General features: G+C 48.0%; 2 protein-coding genes across 11 annotated transcripts in view; one reads left to right on the top strand and one right to left on the bottom strand.

Moving 5' to 3' along the window:
• NLRC3 (NLR family CARD domain containing 3) overlaps positions 1-9,531 on the top strand; it is a 35,531-nt gene extending 26,000 nt beyond the window's left edge. For 2 of the 4 annotated variants that reach the window (XM_014554574.2, XM_032461075.1), the window contains 8 exons: positions 327-410; positions 1,020-1,103; positions 1,586-1,669; positions 3,765-3,848; positions 4,275-4,358; positions 4,997-5,080; positions 5,396-5,479; positions 5,797-9,531. In XM_014554574.2, the coding sequence (XP_014410060.2) occupies positions 327-410; positions 1,020-1,103; positions 1,586-1,669; positions 3,765-3,848; positions 4,275-4,358; positions 4,997-5,080; positions 5,396-5,479; positions 5,797-5,887 (679 nt within the window). In that variant the 3' untranslated portion in view covers positions 5,888-9,531. Of the gene's footprint in view, positions 1-326; positions 411-1,019; positions 1,104-1,585; positions 1,670-2,275; positions 4,359-4,996; positions 5,081-5,395; positions 5,480-5,796 lie in introns of those variants that run through there. The other 2 variants (XR_004312836.1, XR_004312837.1) reach the window with 2 other exon arrangements.
• Positions 9,532-10,141: 610 nt separating this feature from the next.
• Positions 10,142-23,638, bottom strand: part of CLUAP1 (clusterin associated protein 1) — a 29,948-nt gene continuing 16,451 nt past the window's right edge. For 2 of the 7 annotated variants that reach the window (XM_014554575.2, XM_014554579.2), the window contains 7 exons: positions 23,014-23,155; positions 21,041-21,113; positions 20,137-20,214; positions 16,187-16,294; positions 14,047-14,102; positions 13,710-13,766; positions 10,142-10,483 (listed from right to left, as the gene is read on the bottom strand). In XM_014554575.2, the coding sequence (XP_014410061.1) occupies positions 10,334-10,483; positions 13,710-13,766; positions 14,047-14,102; positions 16,187-16,294; positions 20,137-20,214; positions 21,041-21,113; positions 23,014-23,155 (664 nt within the window). In that variant the 3' untranslated portion in view covers positions 10,142-10,333. Of the gene's footprint in view, positions 10,484-10,559; positions 10,635-10,702; positions 10,824-13,709; positions 13,767-14,046; positions 14,103-16,186; positions 16,295-20,136; positions 20,215-21,040; positions 21,114-23,013; positions 23,156-23,638 lie in introns of all 7 variants that reach the window. The other 5 variants (XM_032461123.1, XM_014554578.2, XM_014554576.2 and 2 more) reach the window with 5 other exon arrangements.

Below are 23,638 nucleotides of genomic sequence, written 5' to 3'. Positions count from 1 at the left end.
CGGGGGCCGTCAGCTGGCCGGTCCCGCTGCCCCCTTCCTACAGGCGAGCCTCTAGGCACCCAAGCATGCCTGCCCACCCCTCGCACCTCTGAGGTTCCGTCGTCTTACCCTCTTCCTCCTGGACCGTCTGACCTACTGCTGACAGTCCCAGAGGGGGACACCAGGCTGGCAAGCCGCTGGAGCTGGGCTCCCTGGCGCAGCCTCTTCAAACCTCAGCCCCGGTCCCACGTGTGGCTCCTGGGTTCTAACGGCCTGAACACCTGGGCTTGTCTTCCCCAGAGGCTTCACCTGTCCTGTCAGTAGCTCAGGGTCCTCTCTTTCCTCAGCCTTCGAGAAAACTCCATCAGCTCCGAGGGCGCCCAGGACCTGGCTCGCGCTCTCTGCGCCAACAGCACCCTGAAGAGCCTGGAGTACGTTGGGGAGGGGTGCAGGCTGCGCTTCCTAAGGCTCCTCTGTGCCACCCAGGCCTCAGCCACCAGAGCCGGGAGCCAGCAGGCAGAGCCTCGGTGCCCCGGCCCCTGTACGAGGCTGGAGAAGGGCCTGGCTGGGAGGGAGCAGCCGGAGGCTTGGTGTCTGATGGTTGCCCTGACCCAGGTCCCCCTCTCTCATGTCATAAATTATAAGGGGATGAAGTGGGTGGCGACAATCTCCCTGCCCTAGCCCCCCCGCCCCCCGCGACGTATGAGCCTATGAGAGGGGCTTGGTCAGGAGGGACAGCGCAGCACAGGGGTCGAGAGTGAGTCCCCAGGCAGGTGACCTGTCACGGAACCTTACTGAGCAGAGCCTGTCCCCTGCCCTGTGAGGTCGTCAGGATTCAGTTCAATAGTCCAGGGCACGTGCCGGAGACAGCGCCCGGCACGTGAAAGTGCTCCAGGAGTGTGAGCCGGGCAATCCCAGCAGACAGACGCCGTCTGGGCCGGGGGCCAGGGGGCGGGGGGTGGTCTGGCTTCCCCAGTGAGCAAGGACAGGGGCTGCGTGGCCGGCTCCTTGCTCACTTGTCCCCGTCATCCCCCTCCCAGCCTGACAGCCAACCTCCTCCACGACCAGGGCGCTCAGGCCATCGCGGTGGCAGTGAGAGAAAACCGCGCCCTCACGGCCCTTCAGTGAGTCTGCGGCGCCCCTACCCCGCCCTGTGTGCTGGCAGAGCTGCGGGGTCACACTCAAACCTGGGCATGCAGGAGCCCGAGTCCGGCTTTGGGGTCCCACCCACAACGTGGTCTCTGGGGCCTCGGTAGACCGTGCCCTGCCCCTCCACTCTGCTTCCCTGGCCCGACCCACCGAGAGGACGGTGGTGGGAGGTGGGAGGTGGGTGCCCACGCTGTGCCTCGGCCTGTCACGTGCTTCCTGCAGGGACCACTTGGGATCTACCTGAGCCTGTCCGTGCGCCCTCTCCTAGCCAGAGTGCACACTGACCCCTCGGGACCAAGCCTGAGGGCTGCAGGAGTTCTGCCTGTTTTGGCCAGGGCCCCATCCCTCAGGGACCCCACTCCCCTCTGTCACTCTCCCAGGGCCTCCTGGGCCTCCTGGGCCTCCTGGGCTCTGACCAGAGAGGGTCACATGCTGACACGTGTCTGTGTCTGCCCAGCCTGCAATGGAACTTCATCCAGGCCAGCGCCGCCAAGGCCCTGGGACAAGCACTACAGCTCAACACGAGCCTGACCAGCCTCGAGTAAGTGGGGCCTCCCCAGGGGCTGCGAGAGGGCAGGGGGATCTGAAACCTCGGTGCCCGCCAGGGGCAGGGCTCGTGCCCTCAGCACACAGCCTCCTCTGCTCTAAGGCCAGCAGGCACATTTTTAACTCATCAGCTGTTTTTTTTGTTTGTTTTTTTTAAATAATAGCTTTATTGAGTGTACAATTCACTGGTTTCTAGTAAATTCAGAGCTGTGTGACCATCTCTGCAATCAATTTTAGAACCTTTCAATCACCCCGAAAGAAACCTTATACCCATTATCAGTCACTCCCCATCTTCCCCCAGCCTCCCTGGGCAGACACTAGTCTACTAGTGTTTGTCCCTGTGGATTTGCCTATTCTGGACATTTCACACAAATGAAGTCATACAATACGCGATCTTGCTTGATGCCTGTCTTCCATCTCGTATATTTTCGAGGTTCATCCACATTGTAGCATGTATCAGTACTTCACTCCTTTTTATGACTGAATAATATTCTATTGCCTGGACAGACATTTTGTTTATCCATTCATCTGTTGATGGACATTTGGGTTGTTTCCACTTTTGGCTGTTGTGAATAATGCTCCCATGATCATTCATGTACAGGCTTCTGTGTGGACGTATGCCTTCAGTTCTTGTGTGTCCACCTGGGAGCGGAACTGCTGGGTCAGATGGTAACTCTGTGTTTAACCTTTGAGCCTTATCTGCTTTTTTTAAATTTTATATTTTATATATATAAAATTCTATATTTTTTATACACACACACACACACGAACCAAGATATCCCCTCTCTGGCTGGTTCTTCTGTTTGAACATGGTATTCCTCAGGGCTCTATCCTAGGCCATCTTCCCCTGAATGATGCCTCTTTTCTAGAAGCTTTCCTTCACCCAGGGCTCCAATTCCTTTCAAAGTCCTGGTGCTGTATCCCAGACCTCTCTCCTGAGCTCCAGACCCACGTATTCACTGCCCACTCCACCCATCCCGCTGGTGGACTTCAAATTGACTGAATCAGCTCCCCCACAAGTCTGCTTCTTGGTTCCCCACCTTGTGAATGCATCCAGCAACCAACCATGTGCTCCAGAAACATCGCCTTCGTTCTCACTTTCCACGTGCAACTCACTCCCAGGTCTGGTTGGTTCTCCTCCCAACACCCCTCCCATCTTCTCCCGTCCCACCCCACGGCCACTGTCCAGGCCACTAGCATCACTCACCTGTATCACTGCAGCTGTCTCCACATCCAGTCCATCCTCTCATACTGCTGGTCACAGATGTTTCCCAAACATAAGTCTGTCCCCATCCTGCATAAGCTATTTAAGTGGCTGCCTGGTGCCTGCAGAGGGAAGTCCAACCCTTAGCGTGGCTTCCAAGGCCACCAAAGATCTGCTTTCTTTGCACCTCCTCACACTCATTCCTCATTCCAGCGACTCAGCTCCATTTCTTTGGGTTCCTGAGGGCCTCCCCTATCTCTCGCCTTCGGGTTTTGGTTTAGACCTATTTCTGCTGGGCAGCCTCTGTGACCACACTGGGGAGGGAGACGCCACAGGGTCCTCCCCACAGCCTGCAGTTGGCGACTGCCCGTCCCCCACCTGAGTTCCAAGAGGGTGGAGCCAGACTTGCTAGGACCTACCACACTTAAATGTTAAAATTATCAATGCAAACTGCTCCCTTAAACAATGTCCACTTGAATTGAACTCTTAATCACTTACTGCTCCAGTGCCTGCTACTTTCCTCCAGTGTGGAAGGAAAAAAAAAGTAAAACACTGACCAGCAAGAACGGCCCAGGGATGGAGGGCTTTGAATTTCTGATTGCCTTTGAAAAGCACACTTTTGTCCAAACTCTCGTTGACAGTAGTTCCATGTGTCCCTTTTCTGGTTTGTCTCTGGTGCAGACTTGTGCAGACCCCAGACCCCTCCGCACATTAACTAGGAGGCCAGGGGGCTGCTGCGGTACACCTGTCCCCAGGGTGACCCTGGGAGTATGATCTACTAGGGCGTGTGTGGTCTGACTTAAATCTACAAGGTCCAAGCTCAGCGTGTCATGCTAGAGTGCTGGCCCTGTGTCCCGTGTGCCCAGGGGTCAGGCTCTGTGTTCAGTTTACAGGAGAACGCCATCGGGGATGAAGGCGCCTCTGCGGTGGCCAGTGCGCTGAAGGCAAACACTGCCCTCACTGCTCTCTAGTAAGTCCTGATGCGCACGGCAGCCCAGGAAGCCGGCCTTCACCATCCTTTCACACTTAACATCAATTTTGCTTCCCACTCAAAGAAGGTGTGTTTGATTCTCCTAGTATTAGCAACTGGGACATCAGACATCTAGAAAGTAAGAACTAGGGGCTTGGGGAGTGTCCCCTGCAAACCCTCCAGGAGACCACCTCTACCCTCTGTATCTGTAGCACGCAGATCTCTGCCTGGCACCAGACTGTAGGCAGGAGATGCAATGCTCCTTGCATCCACGGGCCAACAATTTTCAGTGTTGCTTTGCCACTTTCGGACCTAAAACAAGGAGTGGTGGAAACGAAGCATGGATTTGGCTGGAGCTGGGCCTGGGGCAGGTGTGAGGGCTAGAGAGGCCCTGCCTGTCCGAGTTGACCGCATCTCCTCCTACAGTCTCCAGGTGGCCTCCATTGGTGCCCTGGGGGCCCAGGCGCTCGGGGAGGCCCTGGCGGTGAACAGAACCTTGGAGATTCTCGAGTAAGTATTCCAGTCTCCAGCTACAGCCTTTTGCCCCTCAAAAACAAGCTGTTGATTCAAAACAAATAGATATGGGGAAAAAAATGTACATGGGAACTCACAAATCATTTAAATATCTTCATGTGGGTCAAGCAGGCCCCAGCTCCCCAGCCCCACTGCACCCCTTTTCCTGGGAGTCACTCTTGTTGGTCCTCCTCTCCTTGGCCTTGCCCAGGCTGCTTGTGTCCCCAGGCCCTGTTTAGGGGTCACTGATCTCAGGTTGCGAGAAGATCCTAATTCCTAGGGGTCCTCCAGCTCTGAGGGGCTCTCAGACGTGTCCAGGTCATCATGGCTCCTGTGGTTCTGTGATTCCGAGCACACGGGTACCCCTGGATGGAGTGTCCCTCTGGTCTCAGCCCAGATCTCTCTTTGCAATGAAAGTGGAGGATGAGGGCTCTAGTAAACCTCAGCCTTCCTTGTGTCCCCCCTCCCCAGGCCTGATCTCCATTCTGTGCCTGGGAGTGAGGACAGGGCAACCTCACCCTGTGTGGTTGCTCAGTCCATGCTGCCTCTACCAGGCAGCCCATGTTCCCCTGAAGAGGTACCACGTTCACCTCTCAGCTGTCACTGTGCCTTAGGGTTCCTGTCTTTCCCAACAGCTTAAGAGGAAACGCCATCGGAGTGGCTGGAGCCAAAGCCTTGGCAAATGCTCTGAAGGTCAACTCAAGTCTCCGAAGGCTCAAGTGAGTGGTTGTACACACCTACCTGTGGCGCAGAGCACCAGGCTTCTCTTCTGGGATAAGATGCTCCCGATTTCCTCTGTAGCTTCTTCCTTCCAAATACAGACAGCTCACACCGTACTGCTGACTGCAGTCTGTACTGTGGATGGGTTTGTTCATTTCTGCATTTTTGGTCCTCTATGGCACCCGGATGAGAAAACCTGGCTACCTGTAGGCGCGGGTCTCGGGGTTAAATGGCACCTCGCTCTGGCTATGGTGCCTGTGGACAAATCTGTCCTGAATGGCTCACTGTCGTTTCTCCATCTTTTCTCTGCCTAGTCTTCAAGAGAATTCCTTGGGGATGGATGGGGCGATATGTGTTGCCACTGCACTGTCTGGAAACCACGGGCTCCAGCACATCAAGTGAGTGGGGCTCAGTTGCACCTGCCCTTTCCTGCTGTCCTCACTCGCCCTTAGAACCGCTGCCAGGACAGGCCCTGCCTTCAGCTTAGTTCTCAGAGCCAGCTGGCTCCTGGGCCCCTCGGCAGCTCTGCAAGGGAACATAGTGTAAGACAGAGCCCTTCTGAGCCTCGTCCATATGAGGGATCCTGGAAGCACGAAGGTTTTGCATGGGGTTCTGCACTTTACCTAGTGACCATCTGCTCTTTACTGATGAGCATCCTCAGGCCTCCAGCCCTTCGACCAGTTTCTCAAGCCCCATCCAAATCCTTCTCTTCTAGTCTCCAGGGAAACCACATTGGGGAGTCTGGTGCCAGGATGATCACAGAGGCTATCAAGACAAATGCTCCCTCGTGCACTGTTGAAATGTGAGACCGGTTCCTGGTGGACCAGGCAGCAGAACAGGAAGGGACATGGCTGGAAGCTTTCAAAGGAAAAAACCATTTTCCAGGGTACCTTCCGGTGGTCTGGGAATGATGCTGACCCGCAAGGGAGCTGGTCCCCTGCAAGGAGGCCTGAAGGTGCTGCCAGAGGAGGACATGAGGACCTCTCCTGGTCCTGGGTCAGTCTGGGCAAGGGAGAGACGGACACTCTGCTGTAGCATAGAGAAGGGAGGGTGTCCCGCCAAGGGACTCAGGGACACAGGCCTCAAAGCTCAGCAAGTAAGAAGCCAGTCTGAGCTTATTTATATCCTGAGGACTTCACGTGCCCCTTTCTGTATCATGACTGCCCTCTTCCACTGCGCTGGTTAAAACCACCCCCAACTCTGAAATGAGCTGCCATCTTTAAGCCGATTAAGAGTATCAATTTGGCATCGGTGACAGAGGGGACCTCTTTCTTTTCTCAAGAAGAAAAGGTTTTAGGAGTATGATCCTTAAGAGTTATATGGAAAAATTATGAAAAACTTTCAAAGAGGAATGAAGGCTTTAATTATAGGATTCTGGTGACAGAGACCAAAAAAATGTCTCCAAAGTTTTTGCCATCTTTTATCTATTTCAAAATCTCTCAAAGACATGGATTATGTCTGCCATGTTATCTGGAGTCACATTAAACGTCGATACCTTGATAATGTCATTCTATGTTAGGCTCCAAAACCACTACTATGGCTACAGCTTCCCCATGAAGGTAGGTAAGTTGAGCTTCCACGTGGCATAAATGCCCTCAGGTGTCTGTCTGTGTTGAAAGGAACGAGATTCCAAATGGATGTCATGGCTCTCATCAACTACATAACCAAGGAAAATGCTTACATGAAAATTATAAAGTAATTACCACTTTTAAATTTGAACAGAAACTATTGTTCCAATTGTTTCTTAAAAATTGAGTATTTGGGCAAGAACTACCATTGAATGATAAAACCATGGATGAAAAGTCTTTTAAAGATATCCACACAGTCTCAAAGCATCACCACAGAGAGGTATTTATGGAGGTTCCTCAAAGATGGGGACATCTTTGCAAATACTGCCTTAGTGATTAAAATTAACATCACCAATAATGGGACAAATAGATGTCACGTGCCCCCAAAGTGAGGCACTGAAGGAACATCACTGCTGTATTATTCTTGCCAAAAATGTTTACCTGAATCTAACAATGAAGGAACAGACAGAATCCAAACAGAGGGCCATTCTGGAAAACAAAACAAAACACACATACATACACACACACAGAACAAAAAGCCTGACCTCTTAAAAAATGCCAGTGTCATGAAAAAAATACAAAAAGCTGCGGACTGTTTTAAATGAAAGCTATTACAGAGTCATAACAACTTAAGATCTTTCGATTGGATCCTAGAGGAGATGGGGAAAAAATCAGCTATAAAGAACATTATTTGGAAATTGGGGACATTTAAACGTAGGTCTTATGTAGTCTTTATTGGATTACTGGTTTTGAAAGACATTTTTGCTGGGTATAGAATTCCAGGGTGAGTTTTTTCTTTCAGTGCTTTCAAGATGTTGTTATACCATCTTCTGGTTTGCACTGTTTCTGAGTTGAGAACCTGACAGACAAGAGCTGCAGTAGCCAAATGCTGGAGAAAGCAGTGCCTTGTAAGGACCTCACTGGAGAAACCTCAGGGGCCAAAGCAGTGGACAAAAAATGTGCTCTCCAGGGATTTCAAAAGCAAGCCACACTAGAATGGGAAGGAAAGCTCCTTCCTTCCTGCTCCAAAGTCTCTCCAGCACCGTACTGACAAGGTTTAACACCTTGCTGGGTGGCAAAGAAGAGCTACTGACAAGGAAAAGCTCCATTATTGCAGGGCAGGCCAAAAGGTGAATTTGAACAGAGGCAATAAATTGATAACCAACACAACAGGATTTTGAGGGGTCTTTTATTGTTCTTCATTTTGGACAATTTCTATTGCTGTGTCTTCAGGGACAGTAATGTTTTCTTTTGCAATGTCTAATCTGCTCTTAATCTCGGCTTGCATAATTCCCCCCCCCCTTTTTTTTTTAATCTCTGTAAGTACTGTTTGAGACTTTATATCTTCTGTATCTCTCAACATGCTCATGCTTCACCATCCAACTATATGGAATATAGTTATGAATGTTTGAATGTCCTTCCCTACCTTCTCTGTCATCTCTGGGTCATTTCTTGGTCTGTTTCTTGACTTTCCTCATCATGCCTTGTACATTTCACTTTGACACCAGACATTGGGAATTTTATCTTCTTGGATGTTGACTATCTTTACAGTACTTAAAACATTCTTGAGCTTTATTCTGGGACACAATTACTTAGAAACAGTTGGATCCTTTCAAAATTTGTTTTTAAATTTTGCTAGCCAGGATCAGCCATCCTTTAGCCTAGGGCTACTTTGGCCCAACTTCTGAGGCAATGCCTCAGTATTCTGAGTACTCTACCCGATGCCCAAGTTGAGGAAACTGCTCTGAGCCATATCTATAATAGCCGCTATAGAAATTCAGGTGTAAAAAAGCGTGAAATAAACTTTGCCTTCTTACCTTAAATAGCAGCTTCAACCAAATGGTTAACTGCGTAGCAGATAAATCCAAACTGCTTTATCAATTACTCTCTCCCCTCCTCCCTTCCTCTCTCCCTTTAGTTACACAGTAAAACAAACACACAAACAAAACCCAAGAAACTATCAGCAATGATCTAAATGCTAGTTTTCCACTGACCTAATCACACGATCTCCTTTGGGGCCCAAATCTGCTCTGCTGCTTGACCAAAACCAAATGGCACAAGTCACAAGGCACGTGCATATACCTGACTCCTGGATCTGTGAGAGCGACAGAAACACATTAATAACTATGATCGCTACTTGAGGCTCCTTTGTTGACAGACGCTGCTCAAGTATAGAAATGTCAGACCATGCAAGACTCTGCACAAAGTCAGTTAATGAGGGATGAAGGATGACAAGAAGCAGGTGAAACAATGAATTGCCCACTGCAGCTCCTGCCCCTACCTGTGGATGTGTTGTCATCTGGGGCTTGGGTTGGGCTCCCATGTTAATGCCCATTAGGAGAAAGCATCACAGAAGGAAAACCGAAATACACATTTTTTTGTTTTTCAAAACATAAGGTCAGACTCAGGTACAACAAAGCTATAACATCCAAGAAGATGTAGTGACTCTCTTGTGCCTTAAAAGCCATGGCACCTGAGGTGGTTAATGTGGCTCCCAATACACCTACTTTCCTTTTAGCTTATTGTTTCAAAGATGTCACATCTCAGATCACTAGTCAATTAACTGAATGCTGACTGCTTAAAAAAGGGGTAATTGTATATGTGAAATTTAAGACAAGACAGAAAAAAAGCAAAGATGATGGAAATAATTGCCACATGGTCTCCCAAAATTTACATGTACTATATTAACCTATGAACTTTTCTTGAATAAGTATTTATATGTTATAGGTGAAAAAATTACTTTCAAATAAAACTTATTTGATAATATAAAATATGGTATTAAGTACATTTATTAAGAGAGAAAGAACTTTGGATGTCTTCTGACTTTATCATTCCTCTGTGCTTTCAATATTAACAAACAGAACCGAACCGAACCCACCTATCTGTTCCTTCTCATCTCACAAGAGAGAAGTTCTTCTGGTGCTGGTGTATTTTTTTAAGTCAGAAACACAAATCTGTACCAACTGTTTTTCCTTACTTTGCTCTCTACAAAGGGGGAATGTCAGTCTTCTGAGAGAACATGGGGTCTGGATAATGTGAGCATCTCTCCATTGCCCAATTTTCAAGGAAAGCTGGTTTTCATCTAAGTTAGCTAACTTCCTTTCAGAAACTTTAAGTTAGTTAAATACATTTAAAGCTTGGTATTGTGAACATGCAGAAGAATGAAAATAAGACTATCAAACAAAACAGAGGCTGGAATAAAAAGCTATCTGATATAAAATAAATGTTCCAAACCGTACATGTGATTAATAGTCAGCTGCTCCCCGACTATTCCTAGAACGAGTCCTGCGCCCGGTTCCAAGCCCCAGGTCTGGACGCCAAGGTCGCGCTGACTCTGGGAGGAAACGTGTGACGAAAGCAACAGCCGAGACCTACACAGCGCTGGCTGTTATTTCTCAAGCTTTTGTCCTGTGCATGTGAATCACTAAGAACACACACGTTTCCCAAGTTTTAGGAGACAAGTAAGGCAAAAAAAGGAAAAAAAGAGAGAAATCATCTGCGGGGCTTGCTCTAGCTCCCATTAAGCTTGTGCAGCAAACACACAGGAGGCTAAAGCAGAGAGGGCTTTTGCTTTATTAACGATGAGTCCAGCTGGCTTATCGAACAAAATGCACGTTTCCTTCTGACCCTTTAATTTCTACAAATCTGAGGGTTTTAATCTGCCTGCGTCCCTTGGCAAGAAGGTCAGAAGTCATTGTCACTCTCATCCAGGGGCTCAGGTTTCCGGACTCTCCGACTGGGCTTAGCTGGGGACAGAGCAATACTCTCGTCTTCCAGGTCGTCATCGTCTTCCTCGTCATCCTCCACGTCAATCTTACTGTCCTCCGAGTCCTCCTACAGGAGAGACAGCAAGTGCAGCTGAGCAGCCCGTCCTGTTACTACATCCATGTCAGCAGAGACCCTACCTCACCTTTTCACTAGTAGCTCAATAACCAGCAACACCCATGCGAAGGAAGGGCTTGGCAGAGCAGCAGTCAGGAGATGGCTGCAGAAGAATGGGACCAGTGTCTACTTATTGCTGGCCGGAATACACACAGAAACATATCATCTAACCAGGCTGGAGCTGCAGCTGGCTTTCCCGTGGACGTCTCAGGAGCTGCACTGAAGCTCGCGGGATGCGGCTTTGCTCTTGGCAGCCCAGAGACCCATCAGTGGACAGCAAGGAGGGCAGGAGCTGAGAGACAGGGGAGGGGGGCTTAGTTTGGCTTTTGCCAGACTAAGGGTGGAAAGCCACTCAGGAAATGGGCGTAAAAAGCAAAATAAAAGAAACACTCTCTCTTTCATCATCTAGATCAGGGTAACCAATTTGGCAGCTTTTAAAACTGCAAGTCCTGCATCCCAGGTGACCCACGGATGGCTGGCCACTCCACAGAGAGCGCTCCCACCAGCACACATCATGCTGCAACTTTCCTCTTCTTAAAAACACAAAACAGGGGGCGGGGGTAATAGCTTAGTGGTGGGGCGTGTGTCTAGCATGCACAAGGTCCTGGATTCAATCCCCAATACTTCCATTAAATTAGTAAATAAACCTAATCCTTCCCCCCAAAACAAACAAACAAACAAAAAAAAACAAAAAAACTCCACAAAATAAAAAAACTCTAAAATGCAATCCCACCTTCCTCTCCAGCTACTCTGCTTCTTCTGTTGGCCTCACACAAAGTCCTTGAATGAGCTTTGAACTCATACCGTCCCTGCCTGTTCCCCTCTGCCTCCTAAGCACCCTCTGGTCAGGCAGGCACCCCGCCAGGTCCCCCAGGAGAGAAACATTTAAGGACTCAAATCCTATGGGTAATTCTCCACTGTCCTGCCTGACCTCTGGCTGCATCAGACACAGGATGCTCCTTCTTGCCTGGAGGCCCCTCTTCTGTCCTCCCGGTCCCCTCCTTGCTGAGTCCTCCCCCGACCTCTGTAATACAGGGCCAGCTTTGGGCCTCTCCTCTTTCCTTTCTACTCTCTCCCGCCAAGCCATCACATCTACCCTGAATATGGATGGCTCCCCAAATTCTACCTCCAGCCCCAACCTGACCCTTCAACTCCGCACCTGAACTTCAGCCGGCTTCCCCACACCAGCATGTGGGTGTCTAACGGGAAGCTCACACCTAGAATGTCCAACACCAGACTCCTGATCTGCTCTCCAAGCACCCCACCCCCCTGGCTCTGCTCATGTCAGGAAATGAAAACCATGCTTTCAGTCAATTAAGCCACAACCCAGGCATTTCTAACATCCCATGCACAATTAACAAAATCTGACAGTTAACTTAGAAACATCCAGAATCTGACCATTTCTCAATGCTCTGTAGCTACCGCCTCAGGCTAAGCCACCGCCACCCTCACCTCTGAGCCAGACCCCTGCAAAGTGCTCCCCATCTCATCCTGTTCCCCTGGAATGCAGGGCAGATCTAAGCAACCTGGGCTCGTTCCCCTGAAATGTGGGGCAGATCTTAGCAACCCAGGCTCGAAATTCTCTAGCACCCTTCTGCTGCGCTCCCAGAGAATGCAAGCCCTCGTCACATCCTGCAAAGCTGTGCATGGTCCCCACTGCTTCTGCCTCAGCTCACTCCAGTCCGGTCACGCTGCTGCCTCTGGTCCTCAAATGAAGAAGCCACATTCCCCAGGCCTTGACTCCCTTCCCCAGGCCTTGACTCCCTTCCCCAGTACTACGACCCTCCTATCATTAGGGTCTCTGCCCAATGTCACCTCATCAGAGACCCTTCCCGACCCATCAGAAGACATCAGTCTCCTCCCTCATCCCCGTCACTTGTCCCCTGAACCTGCTTTGTTTTCCTTTGTACCACTATGACCCCTAATGGATCTGCTTGATGACTGTAAGAATGTAAGCCCCACGAAGGCAGGGGCTTTGTTCTGGTCACTGCTGCCCTCCCCTAACCCTTGACGGTGCCTGGCACGTAACAGGCACTCAACAAGGACCTGTCAAGTGAATGAGTAGACAGGTGAAGGACGAGCCCCTCTCCCTGAGGGATGCGGGAAAACAGCCTTCTTGAAATAAACAAGTGACAACAGGCATAGAAAAGATTTTAAGCTCCAGATAAGGCATTCACCTAGGAAAGTGAAAGCTACACGAACGACCAAGCACATCGCAGGAGGCCAGACACTGCTCTCCAGGCACCACGAGTGCCCACACCAGACATGCCCTAATTTTGTCTCAGATGGGTAAGATGGATGGATAGAAACTATTTAGCCATCCATCCCCCGCTTTATTAAAAATTTTTTGAGGTGGTTTCTGTACCTCTATAGACTGTCTTCTCTGAATTCAGGGCCCTATCCTCTGTGCCTCTTGCCCAGCAAACCTGAGTGACCTCTCCCTCCTGTGAATATCTGTAACAGTATATACTGCTGTCCTTAGTAAATGGATCTTTTCTACAAGAACAACAGCTCATGCTCTGTCTGTGGGCAGCCACTTGTGCCACACTCCAGACACGTGTGGCATTCAGCCTGATGGGAGGTCTGTGACCTTCATCAGTCTAGTCACCCTCTACCTCTTGGGCCTCATGGCCCTACCAGGGACTCAACAAAGAAGGCAGATCCAGAACGATGAATGGTGCAGCCCCAACAACCAGACCCTGGTGAGGACGCCTTTTTTCCCCAATCTGGTTGGTTTCCCAGTCAGTTATCCACTCAAAGATGCTAATGTACCAGCCTGATGTCACAGCCTCTTGCCCGGCCTCTCTGAGGCTCTGGTCTCGGGAGGGCCTCCTTTTCATGTTCCCTCCCCAGGACAGAGCTCAAGAGAGGGCTGGTCTTGAACCCCGGCCCTCGGCAGCACCCCTTGTTTCCTAGGTTACAGCTCAAGGGCCTGAGGACCTTCTTGTCTCTTGGCTCAGTGTTCATCCCTTCTCCTCAGGAGCACAGGGATCTTTAGGCAACCCCACCACTCACTGTGGAACCCATTCTGAGTGGCTCCTTGCCTGGGAGACAGGGCGTCACTCTCAGGGAAGCCCCTCTGCTGGCCCTGAGCGGCTCTCTCTCTCTCTCTCTCTCTCTCACACACACACACACACACACACACACACACACACACGGATGAGGTGAAAAAACCAACCTGCTTCTTGGAGCTGGAAGTCTTGCATTTACCTAAGAGAGCTGGTGCTGCTTCCATCTTTGGAAAGCGAGAATGGAAAGAACAATAAGGAAAAAAAAAAGTAGGGCAAGCATTTTCATGTGAAAAGAAAAGAAAAGAAATGAGCCATCAACAAGCAAAGACCAGTCCAGCTCCTTGGGAGGCCAAACTCTGCCACAAACCCAGCGACAGGCCGGGCTGAGAAGCAGCACCTGGCACTAGGCTGGTGACATGCGCCAGGCCCCCTGGCCAACCTAGTCCACGAGGCTGGCCCAGGCCCGGACACAACAGCACCGCCAGGGAGCGGGTGGGGACTCACGTCGTCGTCCAAGTCTCCACCTTGCATTGTGCCCACGACGCGCTTGCTGGGTCTTCCTGAGGAGAACAAAAGTGTGAAGAGATTATGAAACCCTGTAAAACAAGGCAGGAGAATAGCATTCACGATCTGATTTCCTTCAGAGAAGTGGGAGAGAGAATCATGCTAAAAAGTGGACTTAAGTAGCATCCAACTGATCAGAACTGTCAAAAAAGGTCATCGATTTTCTGTATTTCACTCTGACAAAGAGGAAAAGGGCAACAAGCTACAAGCACAGAACATAAATCAGAAAAATAAACATGCATCCTGTACGTGTTTTAGGGAGCATCACTGAACCCCATCACTAGTGTACATGCATGAACAGATGTGCTATCTGTTGAATAAAGGAATACATTCTCCCTTTATGGACCGATGCCGCTTGGGCTTGGATCTAGGCCTCAGCTTCAAAAAGTAAAAAAAAAAAAAAAAAAAAAGTATCACACTAGCTCACCTTTCAAAACACCATCTTATCTAAGTGATTCCCCACCCCTCCTCTGGAAGGCAATGCTGTCTCGATGTGACTTCTGCCAAAAGTCAGGGGCCGTCCTTCCTGGATGGAGGCGGAGAGCTGCACCTACACCCGAAGGCTGAGAAAGGGCCACTGTGATGCCAGGGCCAGGCCTTGGGAGAAAGGCCGTGAGGGCAGCTCGGAGGAGCTCACTCAGGGCAGGCCGGGAGAGGAGCACCGACAGTGGTTTACAGAAACTCTCCCCTGGTCAGATAAAATGCAGCTCCTGTGTTGTTTGAAGAACTGATTTATCGTCTTTAGAAGCGAACCCTGTGATCTTACTTCTGCAGTCTGAGGGGTCAGCAGGAGGACTGAGGAGCCCCAGTGCCCCTACGAGGTTCTACTGAGCCAATCCCACACTTCTCAGAGCCTTGGCTCCCATCGATGGAATGGGAGTCATAACCTGTAGCATCCATTTATGTCATGAAGCTGTTAAAGATTAAAGGAGGAGAAAGGAAATCAGAGCATCTAATTATCCTATGAAAAAAAGAAATGCAGTAAATAAAAGTAGCTGAGCCTAGATAAGAAAAAGCAGCTAACAAGAGAAGTTAATAGAACATGATGAAGATGATTCACCACTTACAAGTATCAAGTACATAACAATGCAGCTGTGCCCCCAAAATTAACAGGTGGTAGGTAAGAAATGTTTTAAAGGCAAATATAGGGTAATTTAGTAGTATGTATCAAAATAAAAATTTATATAACCTTTGACCTAAGAATTCCACTTTTAATGATACAAGCTAAAGAATCACTTGTGCAGATATGCAGAAAGACGTATGTATAAGGGAAAACGTGGAAATACTTAAATAGCTATCAACATAGAATGCCCAAATAAATTATGGGTACAGCCATACTATGGGATACCATGAAGCTGTCAGAAAGAATGAAGCAGATTTATACTTTACTAACATGGGAAGAGTTTCAGTATATATTTAATAATACTTTAAAAAGACAGGTGCAGAACCATACACAGTCTGGTCCCATTTAGGTTAAAAAATGTTTCAGGTGACCTTTGTGTCCATGTCTGATTGAATGTGTGCATGTGTGTGTGTTTGTGCACATGTACATGTGTGGAAAGGCAAGTTGGAGGGACACACCCTCAAGCCCCTGGCCATGACCCCTCTAGGGTGGGGATGAGACACGAGCAAGACCCCAGGGGAGCACCCACATTTGCTCCACACATTTTATTGTTTGAATCTTTTGCAGCAAGAAAGTAGAAGTTAGAAGAACATTAACAGCAGAGAGGCTCATGTCAGTTCCTTCTTTGTGCATTAATTCTCTGACCATAAGGGATGGAGCTGCTTTCAGAGCAGTCTGGACCCAAAAAGAGCGGAATCCAGCTCAGAGGCAGAGGCAGAGTGTTCCCGAGGTCTCTGTGAGAAACACCAAGCCATAAAGAACTCTGGCCATTCTTGGAACCACAGGTAAGAGTAGTAGTAGCAAAGATGACCACTGAGCAGTTTAAGAGCCAAATCCTGATAACCAACAAAGCAGTGTGCTTACGGGTCTTGACACCAAGCAGCCCCAATCCGACCGTGGCCGCTGTTCCCTGCAGCAGGGCACAGGGAGGAGGGCAGGCGAGAGCGGCCGTGGTACCTTGCATGAGCACCTCCATGGCAGTCCGTGGCTTGGACAGCCGTCTCTCCTCCAGTTCACTGTCGGGTTCATCGTCCTCCTGGATGTCAATGTCTGAGTCATCATTACCTGACGGGAACACAAGCAGGCAAAACAGAAGGGTGGCTCCATCACTGACTCTAAAACAGCTTCTGTCCAGTAAGGCTCTTGTGAAAAGCCACCTGGGCTGCTCAGCCTTTCTTTTGATGCTTTTGATTACACAAGGCTCTTGGGAGACCCAGTGAAGAGTTAATGCAGATGACGCAAGGCTAGCTCTTTCTAAACAACTCTCCAAAGTAAGAAAAAAGCGAGTCAATACTACCAGTTAGACGCACTACATAAAACTGAAAAACTGCACAGCCAGCTGGCAAGGTAGCTGGAGGTTCTTGGTTAGTTGCGGGGAAAACCATTCTCTGTTCAGTCCTAGGCTGTGTTACCAGAAGTCGAGCTCCTCGAGGATCACAGAGAGGAGGAAGGGGAGGAAGTGGAGTCCACTGGGAAGGCCGGCAACTTCCCCAAAACAGGGGGGAGACAAGGCCAGGAAGGGCCCAAGCGGGGCTGGCCTGGGAAACTCGGCTGCCTAGTAACGGGCAATGAAAACTGGGGCTCACATTACTCTTTACTGGAGAAAATTTATCACAAAGATAAAGAAGGGTCATTCTCAGTACAACGGCCTTTTACATTAATTTCTTAAATTTGCCTCTGGAGTCGTGTGGGTTGAAAATTTCCCAGTGTAAACCTACAGAAGGAGAGTTTCCACAGCGGGGAGAAAAAGCGTTCACCGCCCCACCTGACTTCTCTGTGCTCAGAGTGACAGCGGTTTTAGAAGGATGGGACTGAAGAATTTGCAGTTGCTGTTCTGATTGCTGACTCTTAAGACAGTTTGGAAGTTGAGCAATTGTTCATCTATGAACAGGCTCTGTCCAGCCCCTGCTGTAAGACGGAATGACAGGACAGCTGCACCTCGCTGGGCGCGGAGAAAGCTTTCTGGTTTCTTTAGCCGTGGATTGGAGCTGTGCCCCACAGTGCGAGGGGGCGACCCTGAAAGCTGGAGACAGTGTCAGTAAGAGCACCCTGCAAAGGCTTCCACACAATCGACCTGAAAACCGCCACCTTATAAAAGCTCTTCCCTTTCAGAGAGTGTGATGATGTATTAACACAAATTAAGGACCGTACAATGAAATCACTATTCACATTAGTTCGCTGTTTACTTCACCCAGGAAAACTATGACATTAAATCCTCGCCCCACGCAATATAAAGCACATGATATCGCTTATTTTAAAGCCACATTAATCCAGGCACCTCAGACTCAGTACAATTTCTTCGGACAACACAAAGCAACAGACTGAAGAGTGAGCACGTAAACTAAAGTTAACACATCCTGATACTGAAACCACTGAGTTGTCAGTGATGCTGAAATCAGTACAGCCAACAAGGGTGCCGGTATAATTCCAAAGGAAAAGCAGAAACTTTCCAAAAAATGATGCTGGGACAACTGGATAGCCACATGCAAAAGAATGAGGCTGGACCCCTACATCACATCATGTACAGAATTAACTGAAAATGGATCAGAGATCTAAATGCAAGAGTTAAAACTATAAACTCCTAGAAGAAAACAGGGGTAAATCCGGGTGATCTTGAATTTGGCAGTTTCTTAAATATGACACTAGAAGCACAAGCAACAAAAGGAAAATAGACTGGACTTCATTAAAACTTGACATCATCAAGAAAGTGAAAAGACAGCCCAAAGAATGACAGAAAATATTTGCAAATCACAAATCACTTAAGGGTCTAGTATCCAGAATATATAAAGAGTATATAACTCAATAGTAAAAAGATAAATAACCCAATTTAAAAATGTGCAAAGGGTTGTTCTCTCACCTTCCGAGATGGCCTGCACTCTGTGGAGTGTGTATCTGCCTTTACTTTAACAACTAACCCCCCCAACCTCGTGTACACCTCTCTAAATAAATCTACTTTTATTAAAAAAAAAAAGTGCAAAGGACTTGAATAAATCTCCCCAAAGAAGATACACAAACAGCCAATAAGCAGATGAAAAGATGCTCCATTTCATCAGCTATCAGAGAAATTCACACCAAAACCACCTCACCACCCCACACCCATTTATATAGGAAGTTTCCATAATTTATGCAGAAGTTTCTTTGTAAGTTTTTCCTTTTAGATCAGCCCTGTCCGACAGAAACATAATGCCAGCCACAGATGCAATTTAAAATTTTCTAGTGACTACATTAAAATAAACAGGTGAATTAATTTCAATAATGTTTTATTTAAGCCAATCTATCTAAAATGTCATTTCGATAAGCAACCAGTGTAAACAATTATTGAGTAATTTTACTTTTCTTTTATACTAAGTTTCCAAAATCTGGTGTATGGTCTCCATGAACCACACATCTCAATTTGGACAAGCCATCTTTCAAACGCTCAAAAACACGAGCCCGTGGCCAGGTACCCATGCGGCAGCTCTAGACCCGGAGCTCCCTGAGGGCCTCTTCCATCGCTGTGCTCTAGCACAACAGCTGACACACAGTAGGTACACAATGTGTATGGAATGCATGAACGTCTGCTCTCTAAGACACTATAAAAATGAGGTTACTCAGCAGCTTTCTAGAAACTCCTGGGTCGTTTTATAAATTCCCAGGATTCGTTAAGTTCCTAATGCTACAGTGCTTGAATCCTACAGAGGGTACAGTTACAACTTTACCACCAGCAATAAGGTTTAAAAGGATGGTGGGCAGATGCAGAGCTGCCCTTTGACCTTTCCTACAGGGCATCTCCAAAGAGTACTTCGCCTTTTCAATCGCTGGGGCCCCCAGGGCATTCTCCCATCTCTCATTACTCAAACTTTCTCCTCCTCCAAGCCCTCACTCCCAACCCCCAAAGCCAAACCTGTGATGACTTCACGTCCTGCTGATCAGAGCAGACAGTACCCATCGGACGTGAGCCCTGCAAGCACACGACCCACTTCCCAGCTCCTCTGACCTGCCTGCACTCAAGCCCTGTGTGTTCATACAGCTCCTCACTCAGCAAAACTCATCCCTCTCCCTGGGCTCGGGCTCCCAGCCTTTCTGGGACGCCCCTCATTTGGTATCTCCCTTCTCCCCAGCTCTACTGGTTTAGTCTTTGCTTAAATAGCATCTCCTCGCGAGGTCTACCCTGACTCCCAGTTAAAACTGCAATTCTATTATACCCTCCCCATGCCCCTCGAACTGCCCGCTTTCTCCCCCATGGCACCTTTCACCTTCCAAGAACAGCCTGCTTACTATTTGTCTCCTAGCATGTCGCTAGTATGTCACATCATTTAAGACAAAGAGCCCTGTCTGCTGTCCACTGACATGTCCTTAGCGCCCAGAACAGACACTCAGTAATGCTCTGCTGGGTTGAATCAGCTGCCTGCACAGTGGCCTCAACAAGATGATCTCCCCTAGCTCTTGGATTTTGCTAATTCTTTCCCTGACTCATGTCTATGCACTATTAGATTTTTCTTTCAGAGAAGTCTTTCACAGATGGGAGAAAAATTCAGAAAGTCTTCCTTTATATCTCTCCTCCCTGACCCCAGTGGTCTGGGCAACATTCCCACATACGCAGAAAAGTGAAGACACACAAGGCATCTTCAAATGCTTGGGATGAACAGAACTGAGAACGATCCTTCATAAAAATTTCCCAACTTCTTTGCTCACCGCAAGCTAATTAAGCACTACCCTTCATTAAGTTGATTTAAACTGGAAATTATTTTTCCGAAAAAACTAAACCACATATACTCATAAGAATCTCTGTCCTTCGTGAGATCTCAAACCTACGGATCACAAAACAAAAGCCTGAGTTCGGAAGAAGAAAGCGAGATCAGTGGGAGAGGTCTTAATGCGCCGGTCCAAGGGCAGAGCAGGATGCAGCCAACCAGCTGGGCTCTTACCTGTGCCGGGCCTCTCAGAAGGGGACAAACTCCATGCAGGCTTATCACTTAGGGCTGCTTCGGGCTCTCCTGGCTGACCTGGAACCATAAAGGTGAGGGGCTGCTTTGGCTAGAGAGGCCCTTGGTATTTTCTAAACTTGCCCCTAGAGGACTTCCCAGCAGTCCCTACTCTCCTTCCAGAGTTTCCTGAGTGTCAGGAGAGAGGGGCCTAGAACAAGGGCAGCAGGAAGGAGGTACAAAGGGAAGAGACAGGGAGAGAGCACCCCTGAAGTGCCAGGTACACCACCCTCAAGCATGAGAGAAGGTACCATCATGAAAAAAGAGGAATAAGCAAGAGGAGTAGTTCTGTGAGACAGAGGCCTCAGTCCAGCACGAAGCCCAGCTCAGCTGCTGCTCCCGAGGCTGGCGTGACACCCTGGTGAAGTCCACGGATGAAGTGCGCTGACCAGTCACGGGGAACCTTCCTTCCCAGAATCTAGGCCTTGTAGGTGACCCTACTTCTCTACAGGTGAGAGCCTTGATGAACGATTTGGGCTTACTGGGGGACATTTGATGGGTGTGTGTGGCACCGTATTATGATGCTTCTTGCCCTCAGTTTGCCCCCAAACAAGGAACCCTACAGACCTCCGAGACCAAATTTTCTTTTATAATTATGTATAATTCAAACTAATGGTGTCGTTTCAACAGGGGAAAACAGTATCTCCGTTGGCATGAAAACCAAATGTGTTTAAATGCTTTGTAACTTCAAACAGCCTCTCAAGCACTTAGGTGAATTAAAGTGGCACCTGATACAAAAATCGTGAAAAAATTGCCTTTTGGAAATAAATAAAATATCCATGGAACTTTTCTAAGGTTAAAGACACTAGCCCGAGCAGGCACGTCCGTCTGAAAGGCGTAAGCTTACTTTCAGTCTTGAGCAGCCGCTTCTCTTCCTCCTTGAGCTTGTTCTGCATCAGACGGAGAGTGTTTTCAGCTTCCTGTGGAGCAGGGAAAACAAGACCCAGAGGTGACCCTTTTTTGGACTGTTTTATTACTCTTTACCACATGAGCAAGTACTGCTAATCCTTACACAGAAGCAGAAGCTAACTCTGACACAGGCAGAGGGAACCTGGACACCTTCCTCAGCCATCACTCCAGCAGCCCAGTGCAAAGGAAGGCTCCTGGAAATGACACAGCTGGCCCAGGATGGGCCTGACCGGCCCCCAGACCCACACTCCTCCCACTACACCTCACTGGCTCTGAAGCAATCTGACGACACAAGATGCCCGTCGTGCGTGCCTGTGCGGGATGTGGACAGGTGAACAGGTGCACCAACTATGGGACAGTACAGGCCTCCTGCTCTTAAAATAAAGCACTTTAATTATATCATTTTTTTTTGCTTTGCACAATTCTAGCCCTGAAAGATGCCAATGGCAGGACTGATTAAGTTAGGAAAAGAGAAAGAAATACTAGCCCTAATTCCCAGAGGATTAAAGAAAGCTAACCCTTGGGTTAGGTTATGAAATGTGGACCTGATTACTGTCAAAAGAGAGGATGGGAGAGGAAATTGGCTTTTAAAAATATGTTGTTGTTCTAAACATTAAAAAGGAAACATTATTTCATGCATGAAATATTTTGAGGGATCGGGAATGAAAAGCAGAGGGAATAGGCGTGAGGACAGAAGAAAACCAGAGTAGGTAGTTGTTGAGGGGAGGGTGGGCGGGAAGGGGCCCCTCAGAAGGAACTGGGGCCGCCCACTGCGTCCTGCGGCATTTTCTTCGATATGTCCTCTGACCCCAGGGGAGGCCTAGACAACAATACTAAATAGTCAGTTTATTCTCACTGGCTCTTTCCTGTTCCTTTCCAGACACCCAATGTTTAAAATGTCCTTAAACACACCAGTCCAGGACCTCGTTCCTCCAGGGCCTGCCTCTGCCATGTAGCAAGAGTGGCACCAGGTTCCTCGTCAAGATAAATGTGTCCAGACGAAGGCGTTAGTTACTCATAGCCAGCTCTCCTGGACAATAAAGTAGCATCACCTAGTTCAAATGTCCAGGTTTGTACGAAGGCCAGGATAACCTTTATACCAAAAGCTGTCAAGGACAGTATGAGAAAGGGAGACTGCAGACCAATTTCACCATGAACATTGATTCCAAATGACTATTCTGGGTTAAGCAGAAATATCCCTAAGGTATAAGGGCAATTTAAAAAGTGATAGCAACTTGGTCCAACCTCCTTTGCTCTGCATTCCACATTTATCAGCTCATGCTGGGATCTGAAATACTCTTTCCTAAATGGTCTTACACATTGGGATGAGAGGCATGTGCAAGACAGCTAGTCAGGTTCTGGGTTATACATATTTCCCACAACAATCAGTAAACTACAATTCCTCTTTATAAAGCAGTGCCTGAGAAGCCAGTTTGGATTACTCAATTAACCAGGCCTCGAAAATCTTTAAAAAGTGAACTGACCAAGCAAGTTTTTAGATCTGTCCTCAAGACCACACTTTACATAACTTGTGGGACTCAATGCAAAATAAAATGTAGCTAAAATTTATTAAGAATTTCAAGATGGTGACAGCAGAGCACTAAAGCAAGCCCAGGCCCTTCTAAGCTTGGAGTCGGGTATGGCTGCACACAGGTCACGTGCCGGCCCTGCCTATGGTCCTAAGTGACCAAACTCTGGTGATAAACGAATAGCAAAGATTTGACAGCCCTGGAGTCCAGGCCACACAACCAAAAAAGCAGAAGAATTATATGAGCAATCCTTGCCTGGTCAGGGAGAAAAGACATTCATCCACATTTTTTCACAATGATATTTGCAAACTGACGTGTCAACAAGTACAAAGTAACACACAAGAAGGAACGGTCTGTACAGAAGAGCTGGCTCGGCACTTACCTCAAACCTCTCTTGCTCCATCCTATGATGGTCCTCGAGTTGTTGTTCCAGATAAGCCAGATTTCGAAATTTCTCCAGGTAAATGTCATACTGCTTTTGCAGCTCTTCCTCAACCTTCTCGTATTCATCCATAAAGGCTGGCCTAGAACAACAAAATGAAATTAAAATGGAAAGGTTAGTCAGATACACAAATATCCAGCTGTTTGAAACTGGTATTCAGAACTCCAGACTTCGTCCTGGTATTCTATGGTAAGCCTTTAACTGGAGAAGGTGCTTCACTCTCGTGACTGCTTAAAGCTAATTTCCCCCTTTGTCTTTCCTGCCCACAAAATGAAGATTAATTTTTTTTTTAAATCAAAAAGTAAGATATGCTCTTTGTAAAAACTAGAAATAATCCTGGAAATATGATGAATGAAATCAAAATTACTTTACAATCCCATCGCTAGGTGTTAGCACTTAATATTTGACACACATCTTTTCCAGACTTTTCTATGCATACTTACGGGAATGCATTTTTTAAACAAACATTAAGTATAATAGTATAAATGAAGCCTTGCAGTCTTTTTTCTCATTCAGTATAGCACAGATTTCGATACAGAGTTAAAAAATAATCATACACCAAACA

The sequence above is a fragment of the Camelus ferus genome, chromosome 18 (assembly GCF_009834535.1).
Source record: "Camelus ferus isolate YT-003-E chromosome 18, BCGSAC_Cfer_1.0, whole genome shotgun sequence".
NCBI classification, from domain to species: domain Eukaryota; kingdom Metazoa; phylum Chordata; class Mammalia; order Artiodactyla; family Camelidae; genus Camelus; species Camelus ferus.
The sequence above is the reverse complement of the archived record's forward strand: the minus strand, read 5'-3'. Positions and strand labels throughout refer to the sequence as shown.